Consider the following 26,174-nt stretch of genomic DNA (forward strand, 5'->3'; position numbering starts at 1 on the left):
AACAGAGGGAGGTGGAATTTACCACTGAGAGACCAGAAGAGGGAGAGGCTGGTTACCAAGGCAACTGGGGAGTAAGGAATGAAAAAATGGGGCTTCACCATAGCAGCAGAAAATTGCTTCTAGCCAAGCAACACAGGACTGTTGCTATAGAAACAAAGAGAACAGGGATCCTGTAGACCATGGGGAGAATTATCACTGAAATACTGAGCAGGAAAGACTCCTAAATCAGAATGGAGCCTGTGGTCCAAAATAAATTAAGAGAAGTAAGAAGAAAAATCGTACCATTTCCATTCATGGTAATTCTGCCAACCCCACCAAAGGAGAATGGAAGCATGTTTTTAATACCTTTAGGCTATTTTATTTGTACCTCTGTCTCCCTAATGATATTCTCAACTTTAAATTATACTAAAAATTGTTCCTGAAAGATAACCTGTAACTTGAAATCCTAATTGGAGAGATGAACTTCAAGAGAAAATTGGGAAATTCAAGTCTATGATTAGGAGTTAATGAGTATTTTTTAAAAACAACATAAAACCCTCTAATAGGAAGCTTGGTGGAGTAATAAGGAGACAAAAGGTGACAAAAGGGAGTCAGGAAAGCCAGTTGTAGTCATGCCCAAGTATTAGCTCTGATCCTTCTCTGCCTTGTATGAGGCCAGATAGGAAGCATCTCAACCTATTCTGAAAGATAACTCTCCCTTAAAGTCTGTGTGTATATCTAGAGGTGGAAGATAAGGAAGCCCATCTTCAACATATTCCACTGCTTAGGAGTTCCCCTGGTGGCTCAGTGGAAACGAATCTGACTAGCATCCATAAGGACACAGGTTCAATCCCTGGCCTCACTCAGTGGATTAAGGATCTGGCGTTGCTGTGAGCTGTGGTGTAGGTTGCAGACACGGCTCGGATCTGGCGTGGCGTGGCTGTGGCATAGGCCTGCTGCTACAGCTCCAATTCCACCCCTAGCCCTGGGAACCTCCATGTGCCATGGGTACAGCCCTAAAATGACAAAAAAAAAAAAAAAAAAGACAAATAAATAATAAATATTCCACTGCTTACAGATTATTTGGGGTAAAAGAAATTCTAGTTTAGGAGTTCCCTGGTGGCCTAGCCGTTAAGAATCCAGCATTGTCACTGCTGTGGCTTGGGTCATTGCTACAGTGCAGATTTACTCCCTGGCCTAGGAATTTCTGTATGCCACAGGCATGGCCAAAATTTTTTTTTAAATTTTTTAATTCTAGTTTAAGAGGCAAAAACACTGGGATAGTTTTGGTCTGGAAGAACATATCTAAAATGCAGGAATAAAGTACTAAAGAAGAGTCAAGTTACTCGGAAGATAATCATTCTTGGCTGCCCTTTTTTTCTTTCTTTTTTTTTTTTTTGGTCTTTTTGCCTTTTCTGGGGCCGCTCCCACAGCACATGGAGGTTCCCAGGCCAGGGGTTGAATCGGAGCTGTAGCCGCTGGCCTACACCACAGCCACAGCAACACAGGATCCAAGCTGCATCTGCAACCTACACCACAGCTCATGGCAACGCCAGATCCTTAACCCACTAAGCAAGGGCAGGGAACGAACCTGAAACCTCATGGTTCCTAGTCGGATTCATCAACCACTGCACCACAATGGGAACTCCTTGCCTGCCCTTATGAAAGTCCACAGTTAGCCAACTATTGTTACCCTTGGGGTGTGTGTGTGCCATACCCTAGGGGCAGATATGTAGTCAGCCTGGGCAACCTCTAGGTTGTCTCACCTTCTTTAGGAAATTGAGAGCAGTGTGTGGGGTGGGATGAGCATGGGAAGATGACAGAAAAGGAGAAAGTGAGAAGTGCAGAAAGATAGAGGGGAAGTCTAGGTGATGACCCATTGGTGTTGTTATTTCCTATCCTCTGTATACTTCAAATAATTTACTTAAAATTTTTTTAGGGAGAGAGTTCCAGTCATGGCTCAGTGGTTAACGAATCTGACTAGGAACCATGAGGTTGCAGGTTCGACCCCTGGCCTTGCTCAGTGGGTTAACGATCCGGTGTTGCCATGAGCTGTAGTGTAGGTCACAGATGTGGCTCTGATCCCATGTTGCTGAGGCTCTGGCGTAGGCCAGTGGCTACAGCTCTGATTAGACCCCTAGCCTGGGAACCTCCATGTGCTGCGGGAGCGGCCCTAGAAAAGGCAGAAAGACCAAAAAAAAAAAAAAAAATTTAGGGAGAAGGTAAAGCTGAAGCCATTAGAGTAGAAGGTTCATTCAAAGTGGAGCATCAGGGTGTTCCCTAGTGGCCTAGTGGTTAAGGATCTAGCACTGTCACTGCTATGGCTCAGGGTCACTGCTGTGGCGCCGTTTCAATCCTTGTCTGGAACTCTCACATGTCACGAGCACAGCCAAAAAGCCAAAAAACAATGTGGAGCCCCCAGAAAGTTTGAACTTTTTGGAGTTCTAGAGGATGCTGTGACAAACAGGACAAGAGGAGGAATGTGCCACGGGAAGCCTGAAACATCTGTTGCCAAGGTAAGAGCTGAGTCAAAGACAGACACTAGCTTTTTGGTACAACTCAAGTCTTTGCAGCCCGACCTACATCCTAATTAGGCAGTCCAAGGAACAGATGTTTCCTGAAGGAATATTTCATGATGAACTTGGTGCCTATAATTGTTTCCCAGGGCTACTGTAGCAAACAACTGCAAACCAGGTAGCTTAAAACAACAGAAATGTACTCTCTCACAGTTATGGAGTCCAGAAGCCCCAAATCGAGGTATGAGTAGGGCCATATTCCCATGCTTCCTCTAGGGAAGATTCAGTCCTTCCCTGCCTCTTCTAGCTTCTGGTGTGTGCTGGGAATCCATGGCATTCCCTTTTTTTTTTTTTTTTCCGCCTTTTTAGGGCCACACTCTTGGCATGTGGATGTTCCCAGGCTAGGGGTCTAATCAGAGCTACAGCTGCCGGCTTACACCACAGCCACAGCAATGCCAGATCCAAGCCGAGTCTACACCCTACATACACCACAGCTCACAGCAACACCAGATCCTTAACCCACTGAGCGAGTGCAGGGATCGAACCCGCAACCTCATGGTTCCTAGTCAGATTCGTTTCTGCTATGCCAGGACGGGAAATCCTCCATGGCATTCCTTGATTTATGGCAGCATGACTCCAATCCCACCTATGTCACATGGCCATCTTCTCTGCTGTGCATCTCTGTCCACATTTCCTCTCTTTAGAACACCAGTCATTGGATCAGGGCTCACCGTGAAATCCAGGGTGACCTCATCTTAACTTGATCATATCTGCAAAGATCCTATTTCCAAATAAGGTCACACTCACAGGTTCTGGATAATCATGAATTTAGTGGGAACAATATACAACCCAGTACAGTGCCTGTGAGTAACCGCAGCTGCAACACCTTCCATTGGTCTGGTGATTTGCTGTTTCCAGCATTGTTTCCAGTGGTGATTAACCAGTTCAAATCTGGGAGCCTCAGAATGGCTTAAAACAAGGGAGAGGAAGAAGAGAGTAGAGCTCAGCATGTGGTAGGGTTTATGCAACACCTAAAGTTGTGTTACAGAGTTTGCTCCAGAGCTCACCAGAGTGTTCTCAAAGGGAGCCCACTCCCTGCCTTCCCAGATCTCCAAGGGGGCCTGCACGTGCACAGGGATCCCCAAAAGGGTACTAAATCAAATTTGGGAGGTGCAAAAGGGAGAAAGATGCAGAGCTATCAGAGGTTCTTTCGGGTTCTCATCTCATGGCTCCTTCAAGCCCTCTGCTCTACTTCTCTGGCCCTTTCTCTTTCTTGTGGCTTGGGATTGTGGGCCTTCATCAGCTTTGTATCTTGATGAGTCTCAAATCTGTATCTTCATTTCAACCCCCTTTCTAAAGCTTTAATGTCACATTTCCCACTTCCTGTTGGGTGCTCTATTTTGGATGACCCCATCACCTCAATCTCATTGTGTCCCAAACCACAATCAGTTTCTTTTCCTGACTTCCCTATTTCAAAGAGTCACAGAGGATGTCGGCTGTTGAAAGGATCCTCTTCGAAATTGAGAGCAGTCCCTCTGGTTTTGTAAAATGAAGACCACTCAGCCTTCAGACCAGATTCCTCCCCTTTCCCCAGATTCCACACAACTTTCCCAGCCCTCTCTTCCCCAAAGCTACCCCCTTAGCCCAGAACACCTTCCTCTTAGCCAAATGCTGCCGGGACTTCTAGTTCCAGTTGAAGTCACAGTATTTCTAACAAGAACTTTCTGGATGACTCCAAAAGGTTTGCTTCCTCTTCTGAGGCTTGCAGCTCTCTTCAGAGACAATATTGCCTTATTTTGTGTCATGTTTGCACGCTCATAAGCTTCCATAAGAAACCATCGCTTCATAGATCATTGCTCTTACCATGTGACAGGCATCATTCTAAGTGCTTTACATGTGATAAATTATTTAACCTTTGCACCAATCCTATGAGGTAGGTATTCATATTATATCCATTTTTAGAAAAGAAGGAAACTTCTAGGATGCAGGGAGTTTGACTTATTTGCCCAAATATCACTTAGGTAGTAGCAACCCCAAGCCCTCGTTCTTAACCATTATACTATGCCACTTGTTTAAGTATTTTTTTATCTCCACAGGACCTGGCTCCAACCCTTATGTCAGTGTTTTTCTTTTTCTTTCTTTCTTTCTTCCTTTCTTTTTTTTTTTTTTTTTAAGGGCTGCACCCGCGGCACAAGGAAGTTTCCAGCTAGGGGTCTAATTGGAGCTACAGCTGCTGGCCTACACCGCAGCCACAGGAATGCCAGATCCAAGCCGTGTCTGCAACCTACACCACAGCTCACAGCAACACCAGATCCTTAACCCACTGAGCGAGGCCAGAGATCAAACTTGAAACTTCATGGTTCCTAGTTGGATTCGTTTCTGCTGCGCCACGACAGGAACTCCTCCAGTGTTTTTCTAAATGTGACTTCAGGAGTCCACCTCCCTGCTTGCTTGCTTCTCAGCAATATAGATTTCTGGCCTGACCTACTGCATTAGGGTTTTGGGGGTGGATAGAGTCTTTTCTTTTTTTTTTTTAGGGCCACACCCACAGCATATGGAAGTTCCTGGGCTAGGGGTCCAGCCAGAGCTGCAGCTGCAGGCCTACTCCACAGCCAGATCTGAGCTGCATCCGTGACCTACACCATGGTTCACAGCATCACCAGATCCTTAACCCAGTGAGCAAGGCCAGGGATCGAACCCGCATCCTCATGGATACTAGTCGGGTTCTTAAGCTGCTACACCACAGTGGGAACTCCAATGGGTGTATTCTTTTTTTTTTTGTCTTTTGTCTTTTGTCTTTTGTTGTTGTTGCTATTTCTTGGGCCGCTCCCGCGGCATATGGAGGTTCCCAGGCTAGGGGTTGAATCGGAGCTGTAGCCACCGGCCTACGCCAGAGCCACAGCAACGCAGGATCCGAGCCGCGTCTGCAACCTACACCACAGCTCACGGCAACGCCGGATCGTTAACCCACTGAGCAAGGCCAGGGACCGAACCCGCAACCTCACGGTTCCTAGTCGGATTCGTTAACCACTGCGCCACGACGGGAACTCCCGATGGGTGTATTTTTAAGGCCCATTCATGTTGGAGAACCACTGCCTGAGCAAAATAGGCATCAGAAGGTTTAATGACTGCACGGATTCACTGACTCCAGGTCAGTCTGAAGACACTACAGTGCCCAGTAAGGACAAATGGAGGGCTCATTTGTGCAGCAGCATCACAGACCCACTGCTCGGGCCTGCCATGGGTCATGGGATGCCATGGACCAGTCAGAGGCTCAGGTCTTTGCCCTCCTTTCCTCCTCTGCTCATCTCAGTCTCCCCAAACCCTGGCTACTCCTTCCATGATGATTTACTGCCTCTCAAGGCATTAATATATTCATTCCAGATGACTTTAAATACACCTAGGAAGACTTCTCATTTTACCAGTTCTTTCTATCACCTTTCACATATGACTAATCTGTATTCTAGGTGGGCCTTGTTAAATGGTTTAAATAATACTAATCATTTACTGAGCACTTAATATTGCTCACAACAACCCAAAGAAGCACGTGCTATGATTTATACCTATTTTACAGATGCGGAAGCTGGGGCTGGGAGAGGTTAATAATTTGTCCCAGGTCACAAAGCTGTTGGTGTGGGAGAATCCTTACCCCTCCTGCTTCCCACAAGTTTGGAGGTGATCCAGCACTTACTTCCTGGGCACCTACTGAACTCCTGGCACTGAGTCTAATTGTTTAATAACCCACTTAATTAGAGACTTAAGAACATGTTTAGATTTCCTCGACAAAAGAATGGTAGCCTTAATAGGGCTGATCCCTCTGGCAGTGGTTCTTTTTTTCAGTGCTGCACCCACGGCATATGGAAGTTCCCAGGCTCTGGGTTGAATCAGAGCTGCAGCTGCCAGCCTATACCACAGCCACAGGAATGCCAGATCCAAGCCGTGTCTGCAACCTACACCACAGCTCACGGTAACACCAGATCCTTAACCCACTGAGCAGGGCCAGGGATTGAACCCAAGTCCTCATGGATACTAGTGGGGTTGGTTACCACTGAGCCACGATGGGGCCGCCATCTTTGGCAGTAATTCTACATAAAGACATTAAGAAGAGCTGCCCACTGAGCTTAAAGTGGAAGTGCCCACACCCCAAGGAAACTCCAGCTGATACATTTAGACACTTCCCCTCTACCCTCCCAGTCACGAGTCATCTCCCAATTGGTTATCTTATCCTTAGAATCCTCTCTCATGCTCCCTATCTCTTTCCAGATCAACAAAGCCATCCCTACCCCACCCATTCTCCTACAGTGCCCATTCTAAAATATCCTGACCCCAGGGGCTCTTAAGACAAATTCAGCACTTCTAAGGTAGTTCAACCTGTCTCAGTTCCCCAAAATAACTGCCAGTGGAGGCAGGAGTTAAGCACTCAGTTTAGCCTTTGATTGGCTAATGGAGAGGATGGCCTTTCTTTTCCACGCCAAGTGTGGCTTCTCAGCTGTCCCTGAGTGTCTGCATCCACGTCCCCAAGCTGGGCACCTAGGCCCTTAGGTGTACTATTCAGGGGAAACCTAATTTGTGGAAATTGCTCTCTGAAATCCAGGAATAAACTTCTGGCTATTTTCAGACAAAGATAGAGGTAGGAGTCTGCAGAAGTGAGCTAGGAAGGAGCTTAAAATACTTCACATTCCAGAAGCACCCTCCCTTCCCCCAAGGAGATGCCTTTTTTCCCCCCACTCCTTTCTCAGCAGTGTCAGACTCAGAGGAGCTGAAGCTTAGAGTCAGCCAGTTGGTACTAGCAGTCTGGGCTCAGACAAATGCCTCTAAACTTCAGTTTGCTCACCTATGGAATGGGGCTGACTCCACCCTGTTCTCCAGGTTATTGTGAAAATTAAGAAACGTAAAACGGGAGTTCCTGCTGTGGTGCAGTGGGTTAAGAATTGGACTGCAGTGACTTGGGACACTGTGAAGGCATGGGTTCCATCCCTGGCCTGGTGCAGTGGGTTAAAGGCTCTGGCATTGTCACAGCATAGCTGAGGCTCGGATTCAGATTCAATCCCTGGTCAAGGAACTTCCATTTGCCATGGGTGTAGCCATTAAAAAAAAAAAAAAAGATAAAGTGAAACAATATTAGTGTGGGTGTTAGTACCTGTACCTAGGAGTCCCTGCTATTTTATTGAGGACCTGTGAATTCTTTCAAGATCTAGTAAAGGGAGAGAACCCCTTCAAATTACTTTCTTGACAAATGGCCTCAAAACAGAAGGATGAGGAGTTCCCATCGCGGCTCAGCAGAAAAGAATCTGACTAGCATCCATGAGGATGCATGTTCAATCCCTGGCCTCTCTCAGTGGGTCAGGGATCTGGCATTGCCATGAGCTGTGGTGTAGGTCGAAGGCCTGGCTCCGATCTGGCGTGGCTTTGGCTGTGGTATAGGCCGGTAGCTACAGCTTGGGTTCAACCCTTAGCCTGGGAACTTCCATATGCCACAGGTGCAGCCCTAAAACAAACAAACAAACAAACAAAACCAAACTAAAAAACCAGAAGGATGAACACACTGGGAACAGAGAGACTATAACTAAAAGAGGGAAATGAAGCTGTAAGAAAAGATTCCCAGTAGCCCAAGTCTGTTTTTATTAAACAGCCTCTCTATCACCTGGGTTTGGTGACCTAGGAACAGTGGAGGTTGACTGGTAAGTTTGCCTGACAGGAAAGTGGGCTGGGGATTCTGATTTTGTTCTGTGACCTTGAGCAGGAAACCTCTCTGAGCTCCAGTACCAAGTGGCAGGTGTTGCTAACTTTTCAGGTTGTGATGGTCACTTTATAAATGTAAGGAATCTTTTTTATTTTTTGGCTGTGCCTGCGTCGAGTAGAATCTTTTTTTTTTTTTTTTGGCTTTTTGTCTTTTCTAGGGCCACTCCTGTGGTATATGGAGGTTCCCAGGCTAGGGGTTGAATCGGAGCTGTTGCTGCCAGCCTATGCCAGGGCCACAGCAACGCAGGATCCAAGCCTTGTCTTCGACCTACACCACAGCTCATGGCAACACCAGATCCTTAACCCACTGAGCAAGGCCAGGGATCCAACCCACAACCTCATGGTTCCTAGTCAGATTCATTAACCACTGAACCACAACAGAAACTCCTGCGTCATGTAGAATCTCTTGAGCCAGGAATTGAACCTGCACCACAGCAATGACCCAAGCCACTGCAGTGGCAGCGCCAGATCCTAAAACCACTAAACCACAAGGGAACTCTTGTTAATGTGAGGAATTTATAGTAGCTTTTGGACTCAACTCAGGCTCCATAGGAATGCAAGTAAGCAATGTACCTAGGTCTCAGCCGTAAGGCAGGATTACATGTGACAAAGTGGCCTTCTCCCACCAGGATGCTCATGGCCTTTCTAAACAGCAACTGTTTTCCTTTCCCAGTCCCAGAAGGCACCTCTCTTGGACAAGACAAACCCACCCAGCCCGAAATGCAGCAGAGTGGTGGGTCATGGAACATTTCCTCCATTTCATCCCAATAAGTGGCAGGCACAGTGGCCCCAAGGAGAGACAGTACCAGCAAGCATTTAGGTGATGAAATTCCCTGTACACACCCCATGCGAACAAAAACAAGCTGATCGTTAGTATGCAGTGGTTAAGACCTCTGGCTCTGGAGATCGGCAGAACTGGTTTCAAATCCCAACTCATTTACTTCACTGTGTAATGTTGGGCAGTTATGTTTCACTCTGAGAACCTCAGTTCCCTCTTCTGGAGCCCCAGCATGTGACAGAATATGTAGGAAGGGACAGACTACTTAGATATAGGCAACGCTCCATCAGGAATAGCAATGATAAAATTCTCCCTTTTTGCATTTACAGCAAGTTTATGAGAAGGATGGGAGGGAAAGGGAGCCTTCATTTTCCTTTATTAATCAAGGGAGAAGGAAAAAAAATCACATCACACCACCAAATCCCGTAGAATTTTGAAAAAGATATCCTGCAAATACCACTAAGTTAAGAACAGTACCACCCTAAAGAATTTAAGGATGTAAGGCTTTCTAGTTAAGAAAAGCAGTTTAAAATGTACTTCATTTAATGCCCGCCATTAAATGCCCCCCGTGAAGGAACATTTACCCCCATCTTACAGATAAGGACACTGAGGGCTTTTAGCTTTGAGCTAAAAAGAAAAGGCGCAGAACAAGTCAATGGTGGAACCGGGATTTCAAGCCTTCTAAAGTACAAGTTCAGGAGTTCCCTTCGTGGCGTGGTGGTTAACGAATCCGACTAGGAACCATGAGGTTGCGGGTTCGGTCCCTTGGCCTTGCTCAGTGGGTTAAGGATCTGGCGTTGCTGTGAGCTGTGGTGTAAGTCACAGATGAGGCTCAGATCTGGCGTTGCTGTGGCTGTGGTGTAGGCTGGCAGCTACAGCTCTGATTCAACCCCTAGCCTGGGAACCTCCATATGCCACGGGAGCGGCCCTAGAAAAGGCAAAAAGACCAGAACAAAAAACAAACAAACAAAAACCAGTACAAATTCAGCACTCTGCAATTCACAAGAGAATTTCGTGTTGACCGAGTACTGAGCCTACATTGTTTAGACATGTCTGAAATGGCATTTCAGGAACCCAAAGTGGAGTGACCAGGTTAGCAACATGGTTAGAGATCCCTTGTGCCTACCTTGAAATGGTTTTCCTTGGTTCTGGGGGACGCAGTGGGCATAAACTGCCCCACCCTGACATGTTTGAGAAATCTTTTATTAGAAGGTGTCCCAGAAGGCAACATTTTAAAATCAGGCAATCAGTAATCACAACTAAATACAAAATTGCAGGTAAACTTACCTTTCAAAATAAATCAGACTCTTGCAACAGAATTGCCTCCATTTTTTTCTGGTACAAAAAAAATTAACACCACTTTGCAAAAGGCATACAAAAATACAGTATTAAAAAAAAAAAAAAGACTGCTCCCAGCATAATACCCAACAGCAGCTTATAAAACACGAGCTGTTGTTCAGGTGAGATATCAGGAACCTACACCTCACCTGTTCTCCAAAGACAGTTCCAGAAGTCAGTTGGCTCCCCAGAACCATGCTCCTGAAAGTAGGGAGGTTTTTCCCAAACTTCCACTGGGATTGTCTGAGGCCAGGAAGCAACCTCAGAAACAGACCATCATGCATAATAGGTTTGAAGTAGCAGCAGGCTTTCCAGAGCCCCATACAGTGTTCCACCATCCTCCCCTCCCCCACTTTCAAACCCACAACCCACAGGGAACTGCAGCCCTGGGAAGAGCTCTGGGGGAGGCTGGCTTTTCTTCCAGGCCAGGCTTATGGCCTCCTGAGGTTGCCCACAGGAAGCCTGTTGGGTTGGGTGCCTTTCTCAGACCGGAGGCAGCACCTGGGATCCACTTGGAGAGGCTGAGTTCAGCGGGGGTAAAATCCATCATGGTCTGCTAAGCAGAGCTCCTGGAAGCTCCTTAAAAACCCACCAGGAAGCTAGTTTGCCTGCTGGAGCCCTGGATAGGTCCCAGCAGCTCTCCCAGTAAGAACTTCAGTAAGGCCCAGATTCTGGGAAGGGGATCTGACTCATGACAGGCTGGCAGGGGGCCCAAGGGTGGCTACAGAGCTCCTTGGAGTTGCATGAGAAGGACAGGTTTGCATGGTCCTGGGAGAACTACAAACCTACCACTCAGGGATTGAGGTGAGGGGGAGGTGGGAAAGAGGAAGCAGTGCAGTCTCCCCCCCGACCCCACCCCACCCCCATGGTGCCTGCTGTCTGCCTCGAGAAGATTCCGAGATGGAAAATACCTGGGCAGGGAACGAGTTCACTGCCAGGACTCCAAGTCTTCCTAGGCCACAGGCTGGGACCCTTTTCCCTGTGTCCTGGGGAAGGATTTCTGACCTGTGGGAAAGGGGTACTGTAGAGCCCACGGCGTAACAAAGGCAGAAGGAAACAAAAAAGTCCTCAGCCCTCAGAGGAAAGGGCCCAGAGAGAGGGCTTTGAGACAAAGAATCTAGGGGCCAAGCTCTTTAAATGTTCTCAAGGTCGCAGCATGGAGAGTGGGAGGAGGGCTGTTATCTAACATCAGAATATATATATTAAAGGTTTCCACCTCCTTTCCAGCTACTGTAAAGTGTCTGACAGTGAGGTAATGGTCCATGTTGATCAAGTCTGTGAGCTTGTCTTCACCCAAGACAGCTCATATGTCTCCTGGAAAAAGGAGCCTCAGGGAGAGCGTCCAGGCCCAGCTGTCCTAGCGTCACCCCAGAGACACCAGTGGGAGCATCCTTTTCCAGCCTAAAGCTCATCCGGAGTGTGAGATTTCATGCAGGCTGGAGGCCCCCCGACAACGTCCACCACCTGTTGCATAGCATCTGTCAGGCTTTTCTTCGGAGCTAGTGAGCTAGGCAGACCCCAAGGCTCCTCGGTCAGCTGCCCGCCTGAGAAGCCAAAGGTGCCAGAGAAGCCACAGCGCTCCCACGAGTCAGGGCAGAGGGAGAGCTGGGTTGCAAGGTTTCCAAGAATGCAAGCCCCTATTGTGTGTGCACTGGCTGCAATGCATTCTGGGATCTACTGTCCAGGCTGTCCCACTGGAACCAAAAGTGCAAATTCCTAAGGGAGAGAGGGGAGGTTAAAAAATAAATTCAGGTCTTTGTTAAGCCAGAGCAGTCAGGCTTTTTGAGTCAGTTAGTAGCCACTGAGGTACGCGATTCTTTTCTGCAGTTGCTGCTGCCGACACCGGAGCTGCCTTTTCTCCGTCGCCATCCTCTTCTCGGCCCCGACGAGGGCTTGCAAGTATTCCAAAGCCTTGCTCAGGATCACTACTTTGGGGGCCTTGGAGCAGCTGGCCAGGGTGGGTACCTGGTCCCTCAGGGCCAAGAACCTGGAACGGAGGTCATTCCGCCTTTTGCGCTCCAGGAAGTTGTGGTTCTTCCTCTTGGTCACGTCCTCAGCGTCAGAACTGACGGGTTTAGGGTGGCAGGTCTGGGGAGGCTCGCTTTCTACAGGCGGGGGGCTCACCATTTCCTCATCTGCCTCCTCTTCCTTTTCGTCTGGTGCATCTCTCTCCAGAGACTCTGCTTGGGGGCCCTTCTCTGGAGCCTCTCCTTGGGAGCAGCTTTCTGGAGGAAAACGGGCGGCATAGTTGTGCTGTTGCTGATGGATAGAGATGTGGAAGTGTTTCATGCAGGGGTCCAAAGGGTCCGCTCTCACCGTGATGGTGACTGGCTTCCGCACACCCAGGGACTGTCTCTTCTCCACTGTCACAACGTCAATTTCTTCCCCCTCTGTCCGAAAAGAGACATCAACAGAAGAAACACACCCCGTGAAAAACACATATACAGACCCTGCATCCGAGAAAGAAGGTGAAGGTTTCCCAATTTAGATATAACCAAATTCAAGTGAGGAGAAAGACAGCTGATTCATCTGGGACGAGGGACGAGGGCAGTGCGAAGGAAAGGGGGGAAATAAGCAAGAAGGAAAATATTCTCCAATTTCCTTTTGCACAGCAAGGCTTAGATAAGAACAAAAGGCAGACCCAAGCCAACAGCCCCCAGTCTGCACCGACTCTCCCCCTCCTGCGATGGGGGGGACAGAGAGAAAGAGCTATCGGCCTGGGACAAAGTTTAGCTATAAAGATCTTCCCCAGTCGGGCTCTTTCATGCCCCATCAGAATTGTAAATGAGGGGTCTGTGGGCAGAGCTGCCCTTTGTTCCTGCCCAGCACAGCCTGCACTTGGGAATTGTTACTTTTCACAAGTTATAAATCCTATTATTCCCCCACCTCTCTATTCTGCCATTCCTTTCAGCTGAAGAGTCAGGGAAGGGAGGGCTTCAACGCATCCCTCCTCACCCACAGAGGGGAGGGAAAGGCTTTCCCTTAGGAGCATTTTGCTCCTGGGTTCAATGGGTTTCTGAAGTCATCCATCATTTATAGGTCACCTGCCCCACCCCCTTCCCTGGACCACAAGAGGGTTGGATTTGTAATCACAGGTCGGCAAAAGCTGCAGGAACTTGACAAAGGTATGAGCCACTGTTTCCAAGCTACCTGGGCCGGGGGCAGGAACTGAGCAGGGGAACAATGTCTTGATACAAAGGCCAAAACATCAGGGACACCTGGACATGACCCCATCATTCCCTTTGGTGACCCCAACCAGGAGAGGGACAATTAGGGAAGAACCTTCCTGCTCCCCACGTTTTGCAGCCGTCACACAGAAGGCAACCTTAATGCATTTCAGCCTGACAACAGAAGAGCTCAGTTCTCGGCCTCTTTTGCATATCAGGGTGCTTGAGCCCCTTTGTCAGGAAGCCTTCCATTGTGTGGACAATCGCATTATTTCTCCATTAATAAAACCTGACCATTCAGCCCTCCTGGCCCCAAGGCCTGTGATTGGCTGGCTAAGCCATGTTTGGAATGCTGTCGTACCCAGCCCCTAGCCCCTATTGGCTGAGCTTTGCCGTCAATCACTCTCCCCATCCCCCTCATTGTTTGCAATCTGTTGCATTTTGTTCTGGGCCATGTGGCCTGTGAGTGAACCAGGAGCTTGCAAACAGGTTCAGGTTAAAGGGCGGGTCAGAAAATGATTCAAGAGGCTCCCCCACATCCCAAACTTTTAATATTTCAGTGTTAAACCCCATCGTTGGGGAAGGCTCTGCCTAAGCAAGAAATAATGTAAGACACCATTCTCCTTTTGAAAGAGTAGTGTCTAACTCTACCCAGACAAGGAAATGTCCTCGGCCGGACAATCAGGTCTAACTCCCCCAAGTGCAAAGGGAGAAACCGAGATCCAGATCAGCCAAGTCCACACATCACCTTTGTAACGTTCTGGATCTCAAACTAAGATGTCCAAACTCCCAAAACAATGCTCTTTCCGCTCTACCACTCCATCAGCCTTTGTAGAGATACATCTTTATTGGTATCTTGGTCTCAAAGTTCCCATTCCAGTCATTAAGCAAACAAAAGGTCTCAGTGTAGAAAGCAAGGTTAAAAAATGACCTTAATATGGTGGACCAAAAAAAAAAAAAAAGACTTTTAATTCTTCTCATTATCCTTATTTTTCCCCTCAAGTGTACGACAACCTCCAAATCCATTCCCCAGTTCCCTCCAAATGGTCATGTAAGTCATTCCTAAAAGCTACAGTGAGTTTTTTTGTCCTGATCTACCTGATGCTACCCTCAGTTTGCACCCTATAAAAGCACCCTCCCCAGTATTTCTCATGAGCACCTCAAAGAGGTTAGGCTAAGAACACAGTCTGGTGGCACAGGATGCTGCAGTCTGCACTCAGTGACATTTACACATTCATTCAAGGATGGGGAAGAGAAGCCTGGAGCTCCAGATCTGTGACCCCAGGACCAAGCCCAGGGCTTGGCACAAAGTAGGGGCCAGTGAACATTTGCTGAATACAAATGAAGTAGCTGAAGCCCTCGGATGAATTGGGAGGGAGCTAGAGGAACACCTTCTCACCTCAGGCCAAAGCAAAAAGGTAAGTGGCTGCCTTTCTCAGATAAACTACCACCGAGGACCTCTAAACATCAGAGAAGTGCCTGGTTGGGATGGAGGATTGGGCAAAGGAGGCTGGCTAGATGGTGGGAAGCTGGGGTTCACGTATGGTGATTTCCTATTTCTAAGCCTCAGTGTTTCCATCTGTTAATGGGGAGTGGTCATTCCTTCAATACCTGTTTCAGGGGTGATGTGGATGTACACATAGTAACAGGCGGAGGTGCAAGAGGAGCCATTATTGCCATTTTAAAGTAAAGCAGGCAGGAGACCAGGTTTCTGAAAGGATGAAGGCTTCTTCTTTGCACAAAAGGCTCCTGAGGGGCTCCTCTCCCTAGGGGAGTGAGTTTCCCAGGGAAAGAGACAGCAACAAAAAAAGTCAAGCCTGGAGTGACCCTTAAGGGACCACTTCCAGCCTCTAGAGGACAAAAATCCCCTAAGGCTCAATCCCAGTATTGTCCTCTCTAAGTGCCAAGCCTCACCCAGTCTCCCTTGTCCCCCGGGGCTCCAATCATCATCAAAGGGACGCTGGCTCCCACGCCACTACTTCAAACTGTTTACTAACACACCCACGTGCCAGACAGACACCGCTGGGGGCTACACCGGCAGCTTCAGCCAGAGGAAGGGGGAGGTGGCAGAAAGGCTTGCGCAGATCCAGTGCCTGACCTCAGCGGCAGAGGTTTGGCCACCCATGGGGTGCCCCCCTCTTGGATGGCCCAGGGCGGTCCTTACCCGAGTCGCTTGGGCTCTCGGACCCCGAGCAGGCCTGGGTCTTGGGCTCGCCCAGCGGACAAGGGGCAGCGGGTGCCGGACTGCCGGCTTCGAGGCTGGGAGCGCAGTCTGGGGCAGCGGGAGCCTTGGGCGGGTTTCCCCGGGGAGCGCCAGCGGCAAGCCGGTCGCTCACCGCTCTCTCCAGCCGTTCCCGGGCCGAGAAGCCGCTCCACATGCAGTCACGGCGGATGATGGAGGCGTAGTTCCTGCCCCAACCTTTCGAGTGACCCCGGATTTCTGCCTCGTCCGCAGCACCCCCTCCGGGCCACGGCTCCAGAGGACCAATTCCCGGGGCCGGGTCCCCGGCGCCGGGACCGGAGCCCCAGGGCGGCGACGTGGGGGGCGACGGCACCAGCTCGAATTTCTTCCAGATGTCCTCGCTGGGCGCCGTGGAGCGGTAGAAATCCTCCCCGCAGTCATAGTCGTAGAAATAGTGTTGGTACGAGTCGAAGTCCATGTCCGCTCCCTGCGGGAGGGAAGGGGGACGTGCTGACCCCGCTGCGGGCTCAGGGAGGGAGGCGTCCCCCGGCCCTTCAGCACAGCCTGCTGCCAGGCTCTTCTCCCTCCCCAACCTCTCGCGTCTTTCTCTAGTGTCCGGAGCAGCCCGGCCCTGGGTCAGAGTGCCCAAGGAAGCCGCTCACTGCGCGCGGTCTAGGCTGCGGGGAGCGAGTTCAAAGCAAACTTTGCCAGCGCCGCCCGGAGCGCAGCTCCCAGGGCCCGGCCGGGCCGGGCGGGGGCGCGCTGTGCCCTAAAGGCAGCCTGCAGCCCGCCCCCCCGGGACTGGCGCCCGACCCTGGCCGCCCGCAGCCTCACCTCGCTCCCGCTGCCGGCCACCTGGAGCGGACCGGCTCCCCGCCGGCTCGGGGCAGCCCGGCAGCCCGCACACATGCACATGCGCGCCACCGAGCGCGCGGCCCGCACTCAGGAGCTCGCCCCCCGCGCGCGCGCTCCCGCCTTCACTCGCGCACGGCTGCCGGGACGCTCCCAGGAGCGGCGCGGGAGCGCGAGATGCAGGCGCATTGTTTCCCGGCTGCCTTATATCTCGTCGCGCTCCCAGGGCTCAGGGACCGGGGGCGGGCCCTACGGGACAAGCCCCGCCCTTCCCCGCCCCTCCCGGTCGACAGGTGGGGGCGGTGGAGTCTCAGCCCCCCCCAGCTCCCCGCCCCGCGCCCGGATCGTGGCTACTCTCTCCTGTTCTGTTCCCTGTATCTCTCAAAATGGATTGCACACTGGGGAGCGCAGAACAGGCGGCAAGCTGATGCAGCCCGGCGGTTGCCTGATGGGGGCGTAACTCTTGAGCGAGGCCCGGGTGGTCCCCTGGAGGCCGAGGGAAACGCGCGCTACTTGCAGACTCTGGGCTGGAGAAGAGAACTACTCCCCGCCCCGCGAGCCTACTTCCTCGCCTCCTGTCGTTCTGGTGCGTCTGGCGAGGTAGGGTGGGGGCAGCCAAACGTCCACCACGCCACCTGGTGGCCCTCGGTCCTGAAGTGGGACTGGTCCCCAGCAACCGCTTCATCACCCTCTGGTCCGTTTCATCAGCTAGTGTTCCTAAACCTGGACAGACCTCAGCGAAGTAAGGTGGCGAGGACCCCAAACTTTGGATCCTGAAACTTAACCTTGCTGAGCCTTGGTCTCATCTATAAAATGAAGGGATGGTAATATCCCACAGGATTGTTGTGAGAATTTAAGAAGACAGAGTATCTAGTGAAGGGAACTGGGCCAAGAGAGGCAAGTAGAACAAACTTAGCCCCTGATGTGAGTGGTAAGGAGAATTTTTCCCCAAGACCAGGCCAGAGCTGAGATTCCCCGCCCTCACACCACACACAAAACTCGCTGTAGGAGCTGTACTAGTAGAGGAAAGAATGGGGATTTGCGGTCCTGGAAACTTCTTTCAAGCCTTCAATTTGCCACTTGGTAGCTGTAGAGCCAAGTCATTTGAAGCCTGTGTTTACTTATTTGTAAAATGGGAACTTTGCTTGTAGCTCTGCATGTCTGTTCAAAATGATGGAGGTATAAGCCTTGTGTCCTCTTCTGTGCAGACTTCCTTCAATAGAAGAGGAAAAGTGGAGTTCCCGTTCGTTGCGCATGGGAAACGAATCTGACTGGGAACCATGAGGTTGCAGGTTCCATCCCTGGCCTCGCTCAGTGGGTTAAGGATCGGGTGTAGGTCACAGATGCAGCTCGGATCTGGCGTTGCTATGGCTGTGTAGGCCGGCAGCTGTAGCTCCCATTAGACCCCTAGCCTGGGAACCTCCATATGCCACGGGTGCAACCCTAAAAGGACAAAAGACAAAAAAAAAAAAAGGAGAAGAAGAGGAAAAGCTAAACTATAGGAGCGTTCTATTTAGAACAAGGAAACTAACCTGGGATAGCAGCCCGTACATCTAGAATGCTCTAACTGGCATTCAAGGTCTGGTCTACAAACAGCAGCCTGATTACCTGCTGTCTGTCTCTCCCTCCCCGTGGTCTAAGAGCACCAAACTCCTCACTGTTGACATCCTGGCAGAGGGATGTGAGATGTGCAAGTAGTTCATTGTGGTTGGAGCATGGGATACCAGTTGTAAGTTGATATATAGGTTGAGAGAAAAGACAAGGAAGATGACACCCTCAGTTTTGCTGTATGTCAGGAGCATGTGGGACATCTTCCAAGGCAGCAACTAGCTCTTGGTAGCTTTGCAATCTCAATACATAGAACAGCTTCTGCCTGAACTTCCTGAGTGATTCAGGCAACCAGATTTTATTGAGATAGCCTGTGTACACCACACCGATTTGTGCTGAATGGAAGGCACAGCTCGGAAAGGTTGCAGGTTTGGTTGCAGCCTCAAGGCAGAGGGATTGGAACTGCCTTTTATGGACTTGTTCTCTGGTTCGCAGATGCCTGAAATGGTTGCTGTACCAGAGTTTTTGGTTATAAGTGACAGATAAATTTAAGCAGAAAATCACTTTATTGGAAGGATTTGGGGCATATAACCCATGGGAGATTAGAAATATATGCTTGGAAAATGGGTCTTCTTTCTCTAGATGAGATTCCTTACTCAACAGGCCCTCCCCATGGTTGATAGAGGGTAATATTTGAGGACGACCAAGGGGTGGCCTCACCTCAAGAACAAGGATAGGAGTTCTTATGTTGCAGCAGACTAGGAACCATGAGGTTGCAGGTTCAATCCTGGCCTCACTCAGTGGGTTAAGGATCTGGTGTTGCCGTGAGCTATGGTGTAGCTCGCAGACGCGGCTCAGATCTGCATTGCTGTGGCTGTGGCGTAGGCCAGCAGCTGTAGCTCTGACTCAACCCCTAGCCTGGGAGCCTCCATATGCCTTGGTTTCAGCCCTAAAAAGCAAAAAAAAAAAAAAAAAAGAGGATAAATTAAGTTGTCTTCTGAGAGGTAGGCTGCTCCTTCACTGTGCATGCTTTGACGTCCTCACCAGACTGTAAGCTTAATGAGGGCAGGGACAAATGGCAGTCTTGTTGACCACTGTAATTCCAGGGCTTAGAACAGAGCCTGGCACATCTAGGCTGTGGGTGTTTGGTAAATGTGTTGCCTGTTTGGATCCAAGCCTCTACTGCTTTAAAGCAGAAATATGCTGGTCCAATTGATGGAGACAGAATAGCTGTCAGGCTTAGTCTAGACTGTAACCTAAACAAAGGTATTAATGCAGCTAAAGAGAAGAAGGTGCCATTCAGAAGGGCTGTCAAGGCCATCACCAGAGTGTTTGTCCTGGCACTGTCTGGGGACAAAGATGCTGGTCCAGCAACAAGAGAGATGGAGGCATCATTCTTTGAAACCACTCAGTTCACCCCCCACTTCACTCGTGCTCTGGATCACCAAGCAACCTTCTGAAAACCACTCTGTTCCCTACGTAGATCCGCCCACAGGGAGAGAATACACTCATCAGCGAACAGGAAGATCCAGTCTGCTTCAAAGCCCTGCTTCCCCTTATAACTTAATGAATTGGCATCTGATTTGAAATATCGGTCTCATGAGCCCTGTTAATGTGTGTCTGTTCCACAGAGATGCTGCCGCTTTTAGGGCTAACGGCTCTGGTTTCTGAGTGATGTCTGGACCCAGGATGGTGATGAATTCACCAAGGTAACAAATGCTACCCTAGGGACACTCAGTTTTTCTGCAATTTTTAATTTTTATTTTTCTTAAAGCATGTTTTGAATTCAAATACTACATGCACAACATTTTTCAAAATCAACTAAGTATATGATAAGGTTTAAAAAAAAGGCAGTCTTCTATCCTGCCATCACTACCCCTGATTCCCACTCCCCAAAGGCAACTACTGATTTAGCTACTTCTGTCCCTGATATTTCTTTCTATGTTTTGACCAATACAGATAATCTATTTTAAATATCGTGTGGGGGGGCATATAAACAACATAACTGTTCCTTGCAGTTATTGGCTAGGAAGTGCAAGAGGAATTTTAATTCCTATTAAATTTAAATTTTATTGACATTTAAAATAGAAGAAGGCGTTTCCATTGTGGCTCAGTGGGTTAAGAACCCAACTAGTATCCATGAGGACTCGGGTTCCATTCCTGGCCCCTCTCAGTAGGTTAAGGATCTGTTGTTGCTGTGAGCTGTGGTGTAGGTCAAAGATGTGGCTCAGATCTAGTGTTGCTGTGCTTGTGGCAAAGGCCAGCAGCTGTAGTTGCAATTCATTCCCTAGCCTGGGAACTTCCGTATGCCTCGGGTTCGGCCCTAAAAATAAATAAGTAAATAATAAATAAATAAATAAATAAAAGGAGCAGGAGTTCCCTGGTGGCTCAGTGGGTTAAGGATCTGGCAATGGCACTGCAGTGGCTCAGATGACTGCCTGGTGCAGGTACAATTCCTGGCCTGAGAACTTCCACATACCTCAGGTGCAGATGAAAAAAAAAAAGAAGAAAGAAAGAAAAAGAAAAGAGAAGAAAATAGAAGAAGCTGTAACTCTTATATTTCCTTTCCCAACCCACATATTTGGTGTTCCCTTATTCTCCCAATAGAATTGTAGTTCAATTGTAAAATAAGTATTCATTTCCATATCTATAGTATTTTGACTATATGAATATGCAGTACTCTGATTATATTTCCTCTCTTAAACATTTTTTTTTTTTGCTTTTTCTTAGGTCCACACCCAAGACATATGGAAGTTCCCAAGCTAGGGGTCTAATAGGAGCTATACTTGTCGGCCTTCACCACGGCCACAGCAACTCAGGATCCAAGCCTCATCTGTGACCTACACCACAGCTCACGGCAACACCGGATTCCCGACCTGCTGAGCAGGGCGGGGGATCAAACCTAAAGCCTCGAGAATACTAGTTGTATTCATTGCCAATTCACCACAATGGGAACTCCAACAATTTTTTTCAGAGTTAAATTGTATTTTTATCTTTTGGGCTTAGATTTCAATGTAGATACTTCTATGGATCTATTATCCTGTGTATATGAATTTAACACTACACATTCCCACCAGAGCTACAAAGATTGCTTCACATGGTCAAAAATGTCAGGGTAGGAGTTCCCATCGTGGCTCAGTGGTTAACGAATCCGACTAGGAACCATGAGGTTGCAGGTTTGATCCCTGGCCTTGATCAGTGGGTTAAGGATCTGAGCTGTGGTGTAGGTTGCAGACTCGGCTTGGATCTGGCATTGCTGTGGCTATGGCATAAGCCGGTAGCAATAGCTCCGATTATACCCTTAGCCTGGGAACCTCCATATGCCTCAGGTGCAGCCCTAAAAAGACAAAAGACAAAAAGACCAAAAAAAAAAAAGTCAGGTTATCAATCTATAGGTTCTATTTTTTCTTGGAAACATCCCTCTTGGAGCACTATGTCTTTTTGTTCCAATTTGAACTTAATGATCTCTAGACCTGCTTCATAGCTGTCATTTTGCAACTTCCTTTACCTGAAATCTCCTGGAAATTCCCTTTGCTTCTCTCCTGTGTTGACTCCCTGTTTTCTGGAGCTCATTGCTGCTTCTTTATTACTTCCTCACATAAGTGAAGCACATCCTCCAGCAGCTGTCTAGGAAAGGGGACTTAGGAAGTAAAAATTTTGATGTCTTGCATTTCTGAAATTGCATTTATTATACCCTCCTCATTGGTTGATAGTTTGGCTGGGTACGGAATATTAGATGAGAAGTAATTTTCCCTAAGGAATTTAAAGACGGATTTCCCATTGTGGCTCAGCGGTTAACAAATCTGACTAGCATCCATGAGGACACAGGTTCGATCCCTGGCCTTTCTCAGTGGGTAAGTATCCAGTGTCGCCGCTAGCTGAGACACAGACATGGTTCAGGTCTGGCGTTGCTGTGGCTGTGGCATAGGCCAGCAGCTACAGCTCCAATTCGACCCCTAGTCTGGGAATTTCCATATGCCTCGGGTACAACCCCCCCCCAAAAAAAGCAATTTAAAGTATTGCTTTTCTGTTTCTTAGCAACCAGTGTTGCTATTGAGAAGATTGATATCATTTTCTTCTTTTTAGTGCTGCACCTGTGGCATATAGACATTCCTGTGCTAGGGGTTGAAATGGAGCTGCAGCTCCTGGCCTACACCACAGCTCACATGGCAACCCTGGATCCTTCACCCACTGAGTGAGGCCGGGGATCGAACCGGAATCCTCATGGATACTTGTTGGGTTCTTACCCTGCTGGGCCACGACCGGAACTCCCAAGAGGACTGATATCAATTGATCTACAAGCCTTCGTATGTGACCAGTTTCTCTCCCTGGCAAGTTTAGGATGTGCTCTTTGTCTCTGGCATTCCAATTTTTTTCACTGCTGTGCTTTGGTGTGGGTCTGCTGTATAATAAAGAATTTGACTGGCCCTTGTCTCCTGTCCCCAGGAGGTAGCCTCTAAATTCTTGGAATTTCCAGAGTGATAGGACTGTCTTTGTTATCAGGGCCCTAATAGTTTATGCCCATGAGCTTACTCACGGTGGTCCCCTAGATAGTTTCAGATGACTCAGGACAGGGGTTGGCCAAACAGGAAAGGCCAACCATGTGATGAGGGGGTTGGAACTTTAAGCCATGTGATACCGGTCTGACCTCTATGAAAGGGAAGGGGCCTGGAGTTTGAGTTCAGCCACGTGGACACTTATTCAATCAGTCATGCCTATGTGATGAAATTCCAATAAAACCTGGACACTGGAGTTCCCGTCGTGGCGCAGTGGTTAACGAATCCGACTAGGAACCATGAGGTTGCGGGTTCGGTCCCTGCCCTTGCTCAGTGGGTTGACGATCCGGCGTTGCCGTGAGCTGTGGTGTAGGTTGCAGACGCATCTCGGATCCCGCGTTGCTGTGGCTCTGGCGTAGGCTGGTGGCTACAGCTCCGATTCGACCCCTAGCCTAGGAACCTCCATATGCCGAGGGAGCGGCCCAAGAAATAGCAACAACAACAAAAAGACAAAAAAAAAAAAAACCTGGACACTGAAGCTCAGGTAAGCTTTCCTGATTAAAAAACTCTACATCCATGTGCTGGGAGGGTGATTTGTTCTGACTCCACAGGAATGGGACATTGGAAAATTCATATTTGGGACCTTCAAACTTTGTCCTATGTGTCTCTTCTTTTGACTGGTCCTGATTTGTATCTCTCTCACTCTCTGTCTTTTTTTTTTTTTGCCATATTATATCTGTAACCATAAGTATAGCATTTTCATGAGATCTGTGAGTTGTTCTAGTTCATTACTGAACATCAGAGGGTAGTGGGAACTCCTTGAGTCTATAGCCAGTTGGTCAGAAGTGTGGGTGGCCTGGGAAACCCTGAACTTGCAGCTAGCATCTGAAATGAGGGCAGTTTTGTGGAGGACTGTGTCCTTAACCTGTGAAACTTGGCCTACTCTGGATAGTGTCAGCATTGAATTGCAAAACAAAACAAAACAAAACAAAACAAAAAACAAGGGCTTTCCCCTAGCGGCTCAGTGGAAACGAACCCGGCTAGTATGCATGAAGATGCAAGTTCAATCCCTGACCCAGCTCAGTGGGTTAAGGATCCAGTGTTGCCTCAAGCTTGGTGTAGATCACAGATGCAACTCGGATCCCGAGTTTCTGTGACTGTGGTATAGGCCACCAGCTATAGCTCCAATTTAGCCCTGGGAACTTCCACATGCCACAAATGCAGTCCTTAAAAAAAAAAAAAAAAGAGAGAGAGAGACAGAATTGCATTGCAGGATCTTTTTGCATATCTGGAAACCCATTCATTCTGTAATAATTTTTTGGAAAAATATCCCCTCTATTTTCTTTTCTTCTCTCTTTCTGAAACTCCTGTCCTGGTAGCCTTTTACTTTCTGGGAGATTCCTCAACTTCCAAGCTTATTGACTTAATTTTTTGGACTACAATATTAAAAACTTTTTTTTTTCTTTTTTAGGGCTGCACCTGCAGCTTATGGAAGTTCTGAGGACTAGTGGTAAAATCGTGTCTGAGACCTACAGCACAGACTGCTGCAAGGCCTGATCCTTAACCCACTGAGCAAGGACAGAACCCACATCCTCATGGACACTATGTCAAGTCCTTAACCCACTGAGCCACAGTGGTAACTCCTGCAATATTAAAAAAATTTAAGAACTCTTTTTTTGTTTCCTAAATGTTTTCTTTTTGTAGCTTCCTAAATGTTCTTTTTCCATGGACACACTTTTTCCCCCCTCTTTTCTCTCTGAGGCTATTAATTATAGTTTTTATATTAATTCTAAATCTTAAAGGTTTCTTTCACTCCCTGTTTTCTCTATTTCTTTAGAATCTGTCCCTCTCCCCACTGCTGGTCCCCACCCCCACCCCCCCGCGCCATTTGCTTTGCTCTGGTTATTTTGTTAGAAGCTTTCATCAAATGTCTGGTGATCCTTGCTGTCAGTTTTTATTTGTATTAAAGGGTGAAGTATTAAAAGCTGATTGAAAGCTCTGTGTGTGTGTGTGTGTGTGTGTGTGTGTAGTGGGAGGCGGGATCTGTCAATTACAGAGCTTCACTAAAAGGTGATTAAGCAGGTATCTGGCAGTTTTACCAGGAACTCTTCAACTGTCTCTATCTGCAGGTTTTGAAATTTCCATGTAAAGAAGTCCTCTAATCTATAAGGGGCCAGGTTACAAGCCTGCTTGCCAGTGTTCCGGGAGCCAAGAGGGGAAGGGGATGAGAGGGTCTTATAGTTCAGCAAATGCCTCCCTCTGATTACAGTCCAGTCTGTCACTCCTATTCTCAGCTGTGCCTCATGTTCCCAAATCCAGAGCCTCTCAACTCAATTTCCTGACAAGCTGGAAGAGGACAGTCACTTGGTTGCAGAGTTGAGGGAAGAGATTAGGAGTCTAACTCCTTATGCTTTCATTCAAGCCTCCTCTCTTCAGCCCCATCCTACAACCTGCCTTCAGAGATATCTTTCATTCCTCTCATTCCTGAGCTGTCCTTGGGTTCTGACGCAGCAATAGACTTCTTTCTCGTTGACACTTTTCCCTCCCACTCTCACCACTCCCTGGATAAGTGGTTACATTTCAGCTTCCTCTGGCCTTTTTCTAAGGCAGCCAATCCCTTATCCATCTGGTTTCCAGCTTCACCTCTCTCAATTGCTGTTGTCTCTCCTCCTGTCTTCCCTCCTCTTTCTTCTTCTTCTGTTTTTTTTTAGGGCTGTACCTGTGGCATATGAGGTTCCCAGGCTAGGGGTCAAATTGGAGCTGTAGCCACTGGCCTAAGCCACAGCCACAGCCACGCCAGATCTGAGCCACATCTGCGATCGACCCCACAGCTCACAGCAACCCCGCATCCTTAACCCACTGAGCAAAGCCAGTGATCAAACCTGCATCCTCTTGGAAACTAGTCGGGTTCTAGTCCTGCTGAGCCACAACAGGAACCCCTTCTCTTTCTTTCTTTTTTAAAATTAAAGTAAAATTCACATAACATCAAAGTCACCAGTTTAATCATTAAAGTGTACAATCTGGTGGTTTTTGATAAATATTCATCAGATTGTACAACCATCACCTCTATCTAATTCCAAAACATTTTCATCATTCCCCCTCAAAAAAACCCCATATCCATTAACCAGTCATTCCTTGCCCTCCTACATCCTGGCAACCTTTAAAATCTGCTTTATGTCTCTATGGATTTGCCTGTTCTGGACATTTCATGTAAATGGAATTATACAATCCATTGCTCTTGGCCTCTGGCTTCTTTCACTGAGTACTGTCTTTTCCAGTTTCATCCACGTTGCAGATTATATCCGTACTTCCCTTTTTTTATGGTTGAAAAAGATTTCATTGTGTAGATATGTCACATTTTACTCATTCATCCGGTGATGGACATTTGGGTTGTTTCCACTCTTCAACTGTTATGAATAATGTTGCTATCAACATTCACTTTCACGTTTTTCTTTGACTATATATCTTTGATTCTCTTGGATGCGTACCTGGTGGTAGAATTGCTGTGTCAGGTGGCAACTCTATGTTTAACTTTTCGAGGAACTACCAAACTCTTTCCCACAGTGGCTATACTGT

General features: G+C 48.2%; 1 protein-coding gene across 1 annotated transcript; it reads right to left on the minus strand.

Annotated features, from left to right (window-relative positions):
* Positions 1 to 11,471: 11,471 nt before the first annotated feature.
* Positions 11,472 to 16,749, minus strand: MYCL (MYCL proto-oncogene, bHLH transcription factor). Its single transcript, XM_047793496.1, has 3 exons — positions 16,537 to 16,749; positions 15,685 to 16,189; positions 11,472 to 12,743 (listed from the first exon to the last, which is right to left on the minus strand). The coding sequence occupies exons 1-3, from the start codon at positions 16,615 to 16,617 to the stop codon at positions 12,145 to 12,147; spliced, it is 1,185 nt and encodes a 394-aa protein (XP_047649452.1). The 5' UTR covers positions 16,618 to 16,749; the 3' UTR covers positions 11,472 to 12,144.
* Between the last annotated feature and the right edge of the window lie 9,425 nt (positions 16,750 to 26,174).

The sequence above is a fragment of the Phacochoerus africanus genome, chromosome 8 (assembly GCF_016906955.1).
Source record: "Phacochoerus africanus isolate WHEZ1 chromosome 8, ROS_Pafr_v1, whole genome shotgun sequence".
NCBI lineage: Eukaryota > Metazoa > Chordata > Mammalia > Artiodactyla > Suidae > Phacochoerus > Phacochoerus africanus.